Source organism: Chrysochloris asiatica, unplaced genomic scaffold (genome assembly GCF_000296735.1).
Source record: "Chrysochloris asiatica unplaced genomic scaffold, ChrAsi1.0 scaffold00172, whole genome shotgun sequence".
Classification (NCBI taxonomy): Eukaryota; Metazoa; Chordata; class Mammalia; order Afrosoricida; family Chrysochloridae; genus Chrysochloris; species Chrysochloris asiatica.
In genome coordinates this window covers 3,302,273-3,313,512 of record NW_006408690.1, presented here as the reverse complement: position 1 = coordinate 3,313,512, position 11,240 = coordinate 3,302,273, and the positions used below count along the sequence as shown (strand labels likewise).

Below are 11,240 nucleotides of genomic sequence, written 5' to 3'. Positions count from 1 at the left end.
TGTTTTGAAGGTCTCTTGTATTAGCAGGATTCACTGCCATTTGATTATTTGAAGAATTAAGACCAACAGAGCTGCACCCTAAGAGCACTGTATCCTGGGGCAGTCCTGTTTTCCCGGCAGTGAAGACTTTCCTCACAGGAATGAAATTCAGTAGAGTAAACTTGGCTTCTTGGAGAACGGTATAGACACTAAAGCTACACTGCAGTCAATGAAGGTAGCATTTTCTAAAAAAGAAATCTATTTACTGCAAAGCTCATTTTTGATCTGGATTCCTTGATGTTAGACTCAAATTCCTTGACTCACAGTTAGTTTGAGTTTTGCTGATATCTGATGTAGGCTGAGTTCGCTGTGAAGCAGATCTGCCCTTGGTATCAACATTTGAGCGAGGGCACAGGACTGGGCAGAGGTAGAAGCTGATCTACGGGGCTCTCTGGAGCTAGAATGACTCTTTACAGGAAGCCTAAGCTGACCAGGTGTTTATATTCCTTCATTTATTAGCTCCTAGATGTGGGCACCTGGGGAAGAGCCATGGCACTAGATGGGAGGATTCTTTGCAGCTGAGGCAATCCTTGAAGGGCAGGCACTTGAAGGCTCTCTGCCAATAGCACTCGAAGCAGCTGGGGCAGCAAGGCCTTCATTGAAGGGGAATTTCAGTGGTGTATATTAGAATCTATCACAACTCTTATTTTCTGGACATATGAACCTAGTCAACATATACCTTGAAAGTAAGATGAAAACATTCCCTGGTGAGGGCAGTACTGCCCACTTTTAAAACTAGCAGAACTCTTTCAGTATTATCATTTTCCAAAACCAACATTTCACAGACTGTTTCAATATGACACAATTAAAAAACCACCACCCACAGAGATAACAGGTGACAAGAATTTAAAGCAGTGAGCCGGTTTTCCTTCACATGTTATCTCTCAAGGTAATCAGCTGGTTTAGCATTATTTTGAGAAATTAAAAAAATAAATACACACTCTCTCTACAGCAATGGGTCTCAATCAGGGGATATTTAGCTCCCTAGGGGAAATTTGGCAATGTCTGGAGACATTTTTAAGGGGCCCTAGAGGTACAGTGGGCTAAGTATTGGACTGCAAACTACAAAGTCAGTGGTTCAAACTCACAAGCTGCTCTGTGGGTGAAAGAAGAGGCTATGTGTTCCCATAAAGACAGTACAGTCTTAGAAACCCCATAAGTAGTTCTACTCTATCCTGTAGGGTCGCTATGGGTTGGAACTGACTCAGTGGCAGTGGGTGGGGAGACATTTTTGGTTGTCACTGACTTGGGGGGCGGGGAGACATTTACTACTGGCATCCAGAGGGTAAAGGTCAGGAATGCAGCTCAACATGCTCACAACAAAAAATTATTTCCCCCTAAATGTCCACAGTGCCACAGCTGGGAAACACTGCTATAGACCATATGAATGAATTTCCAGTTTGATTCACTGGGGGCATTTCTGCTGCTTTGCCCTCCTCATAAAGTGACAGTGGTGCTGATGATAATTTTGGAAACATCATTGACAGAGATTTTATTGCTAGCTGAAAATAACAGTTTTGCATTGTCTTATAAAGTCTCAGGCCCACTGGGCACCAACCCCAAGCACACGGTGTCATGTACTAGAAAGAATGGTTCATAGTATAGGGCCTCCGAGTCTGCTGGGAGAAACTATCTGACACTCGTTCTTACTGACAGCATCCTTAAATTTAGTGCTGAGGAATGGCTTACTCATTCCTTAAAAGGTTACCTATTCAGAGAATTAAACAAACATTCAGTAATAGGAAAATGTATTAATGTATATATATTACTCTATTGAAGTTTCTTTCAATCAATACATTATATGATGTTAAAAAAAACAATTAAAAAGACAGGTAACAGGGTAAAGAGTTTAGGAAATTAATGGTGAGTATCTTGGTGTGTGGGTTAATGTATCAGACTGCAAAGTTGTTTGAACTGCAAGGTCGGTGGGTCGAGCTCACCAGCTGCTCCTTGGAAACCCTAAACAGGGTCGCTATGGGTCGGAATCGATTCGACGGCACTTAACAACAACAAAGTCCAACACAAAGTCACTTACACTGAAAATACAAAGGGTGAAAAGGAGGAAGGAATGAAGAAGATAGCTACCAGAGCTAATGGGTAAATCTTTTTTCTTTCTAAGAGGTCCTTTAATAGTAAAATGCTGCAGTTGTGCTAATATTTAAAACTTGTACATATATTCAAAATATAAAGGTCGAGTACCAGGAGCCAATATATCTTCTTATTGGGCCGGTCTCTGTGGCATGTCTCAGAGATCACAGGCAGGCACTCTGGGTGTGTTGTTGCACAGAATGATAGCACCGCTGCTCACTTCACAATACTCACCCTTTGCACTAATTGTCCGGTGTGTAGAGTAATGAAATGGATGCTGACACCCTAGTCTTTAATAAGAAAATTGTTTAAAATGACAGTTTTCTAAGATGTTTATTTCCAGCTGAAGTTGCTCTTCAGTGAAGATTAAGAAACTCTAGAAAAGTCAGAATTTACTAAGAGCAATGTACATTCTTACATATATGCTAATTATTAAAAGAGAGTGCAAAGGGCACCCTGGGAAGGAGGATTCCCTCAATATATAAACGGCACAGGCGTGAAAGGAAAAAACTCACCGAGAGTTATTGTGATGAGAATTGCATGCTCGGGCCATTAGCACCACAATAATTGGTCGAAAGGCTTTCCCTTTTCCATCAAAGTAGTACTCAGACATTTCCTTAAGTTCAGTTGTAGATATGAGTAGTTCCTGAAATAAAGTTTCTCTGTATCAATATTACATCACCAACTGCACAGAAAGTCAATAATAGGATGGAAGAATTCTATCTCTTCTTCAACATTTTGACTACAGTGTATCCATCTGAAGTGAGAAAATGCAACATTCAGTGGGAAAAGGTTTCAACACTGAATGTCCACAAACCTGGCTGCCCTCAAGGCCAGGCCATGAGCAGTGACTGGCTTGGCCCTCCAAGTGACAGAAGTCGGGTCCGACCCATAGCGACCCTGTACAGGGTTTCCGAGGGTGTAAATCTTTACGGGAGTAGAAAGCCTCATCTTTCTCCCGCGGAGCGGCTGGTAGTTTCGAACCGCTGACCTTAAGGTTCGCAGCCTGATTCGTAACCACTACGCTACCAGAGCTCCTCCGACAGATCAGTCACTGGAAATCTTATGAGTCTTATATAATATTGGAAGATGAGTTCGTCAGTTGGAAGGCACTCAAAATATGAATGAGGAAGAGCTGCCTCCTAAAAGTAGAGTCAATCTTAATGATATAAATGGAACAAAGCACCTTCATTTTCTAATGGGTCGTAACTCAGATGATAAACAATAACAAACACCCACTAATAATTGGAACATGGAATGTAAAAAAGTATGACTTTAGGAAAAACTGGAAGTCATCAAAAAATGAAATGGAATACACGAAGACTGACACCCAGTGTATCAGTAAGCTGAAATGAACAGGTATTGGTAATTGTGAGTTGGACAATCATATGGTATAATATGTTGAAAATGACAAATTCAAGAGGAATGGTACTGCATTCATCATCAAAACGAACATTTCAAAGTCTGTCTTGAAGTACAATGCTGTCTGTGATACGATAATATCCTACAAGTTAATATCACTATTATACAAATTTATGGACCAACCACTAAAGCCAGTGATAATGAATTTGAAGAATTCTACCAACTTCTTCAGTCTGAGTTTTATCAAACATACAATCAAGATGCATGCACAATTACTGGTATTAGAATGAGAAAGTTGAAAACAAAGAGGGATTGGCAGTTGGAAAATACGGCCTTGATGACAGAAATGATCCTGGAGATCACATGGTAGAATTTTGCAAGACTAACAACTTATTCATTCCAAATATCTTTTTCAACAACTTAAACAAAGACTATATATGCATACCTCTACCAGATGGAATACACAGGAATCAAAATGACAATTATCAGTGGAAAGAAACAATGGAGAAGCTCAATACAAAATAAGGCCGGAGGCCAACTACGGAATAGGCCATCAACCGTTCATATGCAAGATGAAACTGAAGAAAAAGAAAACAAGTCCACAATATGACCTTGAGCATATCTGACTTGCACTTAGAGACCGTGTCAAGAACAGACTTGGCACAATGAACACTAATATCTGAAGACTAAATGACTTGTGGATGACATCAAGAACATCATACATGAAGAAAGCAAAAGAGTATTAAAAAGACAGGAAGAAGGAAAAGACCAAAGTGGATGTCTGAAGAGACTCTGGAACTTATTCCTGAACAGAAAATTTCTAGGGCAACTCAAGAAGACATGTGCAAAGAAAGACCTAGAGTCAGAAAACCAAAAGGAAAGAACATGCTCAGTATTTTTCAGGCTGAAAGAATTGAAGAAAAATTCTAAGCCTCAGTTGTAATAATACTGAAAGATTCTATGGGCAAATTATTGAATGATGCAGAACGCATGAAAACAAGATGGAGGGAATACATAGAGTCACTGTACCAAAAAGAAATAGTTGATGTTCAACCATTTCAGGAAGTAGCATATGACCAAGAACATACAGTAGTGAAGGAAGACATCCAAGCTGCACTGCAGACATTGATGAAAACAAGGCTCCAGGAATTGCAAGAATACCAACTGATATGTTTCAACAAACTGATGCAGGGCTGGAAGCACTCACTCATCAATGAAGAGAAATCTGGAAGACAACTATCTGACCAATCGACTGGAAGAGAGCTATATTTTAGCCCATTTCAAAGAAAGGTGACCCTACAGAATGAGGAACTCATTGAAGAAAATATTATGATTGAAGAAGTACATACACAGTGAACTGCTACAAATTCAAGACAGATTCAGAAGAAGGAGTGTGTCGAGGTTGTATTCTTCCACCATACTTATTCAAATTGTATGTTGAGTAAATAACCCAAGAAGGTGAACTATATAAAGAACATAGCATTAGGATTGGAAGAAGACTCCTCCGATTAACAACCTGTGATATGGAGATGACACACAACCTTGAACAGGAAGAGGACTTGAAGCACTTATTAATGATGATCAAAAAATATAGCCCTCAGTATTACAACTCAGTGTAAGGAAAACAAAATTCTTCATAACTGGACTAGTAGACTACATTATGATAAACATGAAGCAGTACTCAAGAAATCAAAGGACACAATGTATTGGGCAAATCTACAGAAGACCTTTTTAAAGTGTTAAAGAGCAAAGAGGTCATCCTGAAGACTAAGGTGTCTGACCCAATCTATAGTATTTTCGACTACTTCATAAGCATAAGAAAAGTGAACAATGACTACGGAAGAGAGAAGAAAAATTGATTCATTTGAATTATGGTGTTGGTAAAGAATACTGAAAGTACCATTGGCTGCCAGAAAAACAAAAACTTCTGTCTTGAAAGATGTACAGCCAGAATACTCCTTAGAAGTTAAGATGGTGAGACTTTGTCTTCCATGCTTTGGACATATATCAGGAGGAACCAGCACTTAGAAAAGGACACATTACCCAGTAAAGTAGAAGCTTAGCAACAAGAGGAAGCCCCTCAACATGATGGATTGGCACAGAGGCTATAAACATGGGCTTAAACATAATAAGGAGGCCTGGTGTAGCGCTGTGGGTTAATGCGCCAGACTGCAAAGCCGTTTGAACTGCAAGGTCGGTGGGTCAAGCTCACCAGCTGCTCCTTGGAAACCCTATACAGGGTCGCTATGGGTCGGAATCGATTCGACGGCACTTAACAACAACAAACACAATAAGGATTGTGAGGCTGGCATGGTACCAAGCAGTGCTTTGTTCTGTTGTGCATATGGTTGCTGTGATTTGGAGCCCACTCAACAGCACTTCCATAAATAATAAGAACAGGAGAGAAAACCCAATTCATGGTGGTCAGGAGTCCTGGTATGACGCAGAAGGATAAGCACTCGATCTCAAGGTCACTTTGAACCGCATGGTTGGCAGTTCAAATTCAACAGCAGCTTCTTGAAAACCCTGTATAGGGTTATTATGAGTCAGAACTAACTCTACAGCACTTTAACAACAAGAAGATTGAGATATTTCTCATGGAAGGAGTCCTGGTGTGGCACTGTGGGCTAAGGCACTGGACTGCAAGGCCAGGTTGAACCATAAGGTCAGTGGTTGAAACTCACAAGCTACTCCCTGGAAACCCCATACAGGGTCGCTATGAGTTGGAACCGTCTCGACAGCATTTAACAACAACATCACGGGTACTTCTTGGAGCTGACTGGTAAGCACTTAGGTGTATGGGCATAATGACAGAGATAAAGGTACTAGGAATGGTCCTTTAAAAGACAATGAAAAGGGCGAGTTTGCACTTAAAGGAGAGAAAGCAGACGATTGCTGGAGCAGTTTCTAAGGAAGAGAAGAGGAGGCACAGGGGATGGGATTTGCAGAGATAAGGAACTGCCTGTAGAAGGGGAAACAGTTTCTCTGAGTTGGGAGGGAAGGGAGTAAACACATAGATGGGTGCAGATGAGACTGTTCCCAGAGATGGAGCAGGAGTGCAGAGTTCCTGCCCCATGCTTTGTCTATTAAATAGGAGGTAATGTTGTTTTTAAAGTGTTGAAGAGCAAAGACGTCAGCTTGAGGACTAAGGTGCGCCTGACCCAAGCCATATTTTCAATAACCTCATATGCATGCGAAAGCTGGACAGTGAATAAGGAAGACCGTAGAAAAATTGATGCCTTTGAGTTATGGTGTTAGAGGAGAATATTGAAAGTGCCATGGGCTGCCAAAAGAACCAACAGATCTGTTTTGGAAGATGTGCAGACAGAGTGCTCCTTGGAGGCCAAGATGGCCAAAATTCATGTCTCATACTTTGGATATATTGTCAGGAGGGACCAGTCGCTGAAGGAGGATATCATGTTTGGCAAGGTGGAGGGTCAGAGAAAAAGAGGAAGACCCCCAACGAGATGGATTGGCCAAGTGGCAGCATCGATGGACTCAAGCGTGGCAACAGTAGTGAGGTTGGCCCAGGATTGGGCAGTGTTTCATTCTGCTGTGCATAAGGTCGCTATGGGTCGGTACTGACTTGATGGCACCTAACAACAACAGTGATATTGTTGTGAGAATATGAGAGAAATAGTAGGGTGGAGCCTGAAGAAAGTGGCGAAATCTGAAAGTTGGCAAGGAGATGCAATCATTTCTCGGCAGCATTTCAGAATCTGCATGAGGCTGGGGTCACTGGAAGTTTTGGGGGAAAATTAGAATTTGGGGCAGTCTGGCACTGAGAACTGGGTAAGAAAGACAGTAGCAGAAGCCACTGAGAAGCTTCTTGTTTCAGTTAAGCTTGGAGTTGTTAAGTGTTGTCGAGTCAGATCTGACTCATAGTGACCCTGTCTGTACAGGGTTTCCAAAAAGTGACCAAAAGGTTTGAACTGCCAAACTTGTGGTTAGCAGTTCAGTGTTTATTGGAGTAGGTAATGGCAATGAAATAATGAAAGGAAGGGTGAGGCAATTAATCTCACCATTCTGTACTATCAGAAGTACAATCTTGCAAGATCTTCTTCCTGGAGGGTAACTTGTAAGACATCCTGAAAATTGCTCAACACTGGATTGCACATGGTTGTTGCTCAAGAAACATTTGCTATTTATGAACACAAATTGAGTATGTATTGGCATTGTGCTTTTCTGAAAACGCACGTGGCTTTTTCATAATTCTAAAAATCCATTTGACTTGACAGCATTAGCCAAGATCTTACCTTTCGAATGTCCTCATACAGGCCTTTCAAGTCTCTCCAACCGAGTTTAAAAGGATCGGCGTACTTTTCACCACTCTGTGTTTTACTGCAACAGCACACTGTGGGTGTGGTATGATGAAACCTGGGACGGCAAAAGTAATGTGATGTTAAGACTTACTGTAGCTGATTAAGTGTGATGACTTCATTTTTGAGTAAAAATGATACACACACATATATAGGGGGCTTCAAAAAGTTCATGGAAAAATGGAACGAAAAAGATAATGGAATTTTTCTGTGAACTCTTTGAAGCTCCCTTGTGCACACACATGTATATAGTAGAATCAGATAATGAAAACTTAGGCCCTAATACTTCTGGGAAATTAAGCATGAACCCAAAAGATCATGATGACTTATTAAAAAAACAAACAAAAACCGCACAGGATTCTGTCCTTGCTAAACAATGCATCAATAGTTCATTTTTATAACCAGGTCTTTGAGAACCTGAAAAGTCAAAAAAGACAACACTTTGTTCACTGTGGTTCTGAGATGGGTTTAAATTTTATTATATTTTTGGTTTTGGAAAAGGCAGAGATCACCTAGAACCAATGCATGGCACTCAGTTAATCAACATACTAAATTTTTTGGACTAGCCCATTATAATTTAGAATAGAAACTCATTAGCAGTATGGTTTATAATCTCAGTAATTGAATATGGTTCATAAACTTACCGTGATATCCTATACACATTTGGAAAGGTAGATGTTAAACTCTTCACGAGATTAAAATAGGGCATCTATAAAACAAAATCATCAAGATATTATAAAAATATTCCTGAAAACGTCAGTTTATTATACAATAATAAAACTCCTTTGATTCATAGTCAATATAATTTTATTATCTTTTAACTACCCATATATAGGTAGACTGTAAACTTTTGAAAAAGGATAGTTAAAAAAAAAAAGTTTCCTTCCCTATTACAAAACAATACCTGACATTACAGGAAATATAAATAAGAAAAAAGTAGAAAAAAAAATCTAATATATTCCTTCTTTCAGAGTCAATTTCCATATTCTTACCTCTCCTTTCAGATGTGAAAAGTTTTCAAACAATCATTCTAACAGTTAAGATTAGTATTATTTTTATTTTATTCTTAAATAAAGAATAATGAAAATCACAAGTTCAGATAGTAAAATATTTCAGTATCAAACAATTTACATGTGTATAAGTACTGCCTATTTAAAATTATTGTTTCTAAATACTTGGAAATGATACTTCTTGGAAACATTAAAAACAAAAAATAAAAACTACACAACAACACATCTTGACATTAAGTTAGTGAGTGATCAAAGACTAACAGACTAAGAATGCAAGTAAATATATGCACACCAATGTTCATAGCAGCACTATTTACAATAGCAAAAAGATGGAGATTGCCAAAGTGGCCAACAACTGAAGAATGGATTAACAAACTGTGGTACATACACACAATGGAGTGTTATGCTACCTTGAAGAACATCAAGGAACCTGTAAGCCACTGCATAACATGAATGAACCTTGAGGGCATTATGTTGAATGAAATTAGTCAGTCACAAAAGGAGAAATACTGACCTTGAGGTTCCGCAGCCCGATTCGTAACCACTACACTACCAAAGCTCCTTCTCTTGTGATATAGTGGTGAATAATTGTTATCAGGACTGATTGTGAGGGTTGGAAATATAAAAGTAGATGTTTTGTAGCAAAAGGAATGGAGTTATTGACTTTGCAGTCTAGGAGTGGAGGTCCCTGGGACCATCAAGGGAGAAGAGTGGAGAGAGGGACCCTACCCAGAGAAGCAGTGATTCCTGAGATGGAGGCAGAGACGGTGACGTGGCAAGATGGAGCAGCTAGGGACTTTAGACACAGAGAGGGAGAGGGGCTGTGTGCTGACGACGAGGGGGCTAGGCTTGTAGGGTATACCCTTTGGTGGGTTGATGATGCATGGAGGGGACTGTAATCATGGCAATGAAACGATATACGATGGGATGAATGTTAAACTAATGTTCTCCCATGTATTCACAATAAAACATTAGAAAAAAGAATAACAGACTAAGATAGGCAAATGGTGACAAACATTAATTCCAAAGATTACAGGCCAGCAATCATGACATACAAAGATATAGCTTTCCAATCTTAAAATTTTTTTAAAAAACTTACAAATTTACTAATCAAATGTGTAAGCGAACCTATACAGGTGTGTTATGGGTAGGAATCAACTGGACAGCATTTAATGACAATGACAACATGTAAGAAGGATCCCTGGTTGTGCAGTGGATTAAGTGTTGAACTGCTAACCAAATGATTGATGGTTTGAACCCAGCAGCTAATCCTAGGAAGAAAGCTGAAGCGATCGGCTTCCATCAAGATCTACAGCCCCAGAAACCTTATGGAATAGTCCTATGCCATCATATAGGACACTTTTGAGTCAGAATTCACTGAATGGCAATAAGATTTTTGTGGTTTAATGTATAAGGGCTCTTAGCTAGAGCATTTCAAAAAACACTTCTACAGAAAGGGTTAGGAGAACTGAATAAAAAATTCAAGCCTCGACTTTTGTTATTGAAAGATTCTCTGGGCAAATTATTGAATGATGCAGAATGCATTAAGAGAAGTAGGAAGGAATACACAGAGCCACTGGATCAAAAGGAAATGGTTAATGTTCAACCATTTCAAGAGGTACCATATGAACAAGAGCCAATGATACTCAGGGAGGAAGTCCAAGGTGAATTGAGGGAATTGGCAAGGAACAAGGCACCAGAAGTTGATGTCATAAAAATTGAAATCTGGAACAAACAAGATGGCGGATCGGGTGGAGGTGTAGCAAAGAGCTCCGCCAATAACAACACAAATTATCCAACCAAGCAGGTTCAGGGGATGGTCCCAGAACTCTGAACAACATATAGAGGAATATGTAGAAGGTTGGAAGGCTTATAGCTGGAGGAATTTGTAGCAGAAGCAAGAAACCCATTGCTTTCTAGTTGGGGAAGCTCAGCTGCTCCAGGAGCCGCCATCTTGGGGGAGACCACGCGGGGGAAGGCTCGGAGCGGCCACAGACACCTGGCAGAACCGCTGAGATAAAGGTAGCTGTTCATTGGTCCCTTGTTATCTGTGCACCTCCATTCTGGTGACTATAGGGGTGCCTGAGCTAGTGGGCACACCAGCCCCACCGTCGGAGGGTTCTACTATGCATGCGCACAGATCTCCTCAAAATTTAAAGAGACAGTTTCCAATTAAAACCAAAACGGGCCACATCCGGCCCTGAACTGTTTCCAAGTAGCAAAAAGACTTGAACAGGGATTGTGGAGTGGGCCAAGCAGACAAAAGAGGAAATAGGCCAAAAATAAAATTCTAAATTACATCAAAACAACCAACAGTGGTATCATGAAATTTCTCAGGAAGAAGAGTGAAAAGGGAAGCCCATTTCCTGATCACATCTACCTGGAGGCATTCAGAAAGCATAAAAAATACCAAAATACATAC

At 40.1% G+C, this 11,240-nt stretch overlaps 1 protein-coding gene across 1 annotated transcript in view; it reads right to left on the bottom strand.

Annotated features, from left to right (window-relative positions):
• Positions 1–11,240, bottom strand: part of PDSS1 (prenyl (decaprenyl) diphosphate synthase, subunit 1) — an 82,105-nt gene that overhangs the window by 51,536 nt on the left and 19,329 nt on the right. The window contains 3 exon segments of the mRNA XM_006871671.1: positions 2,643–2,773; positions 7,746–7,866; positions 8,453–8,517. Coding sequence (XP_006871733.1) covers positions 2,643–2,773; positions 7,746–7,866; positions 8,453–8,517 — 317 coding nt within the window.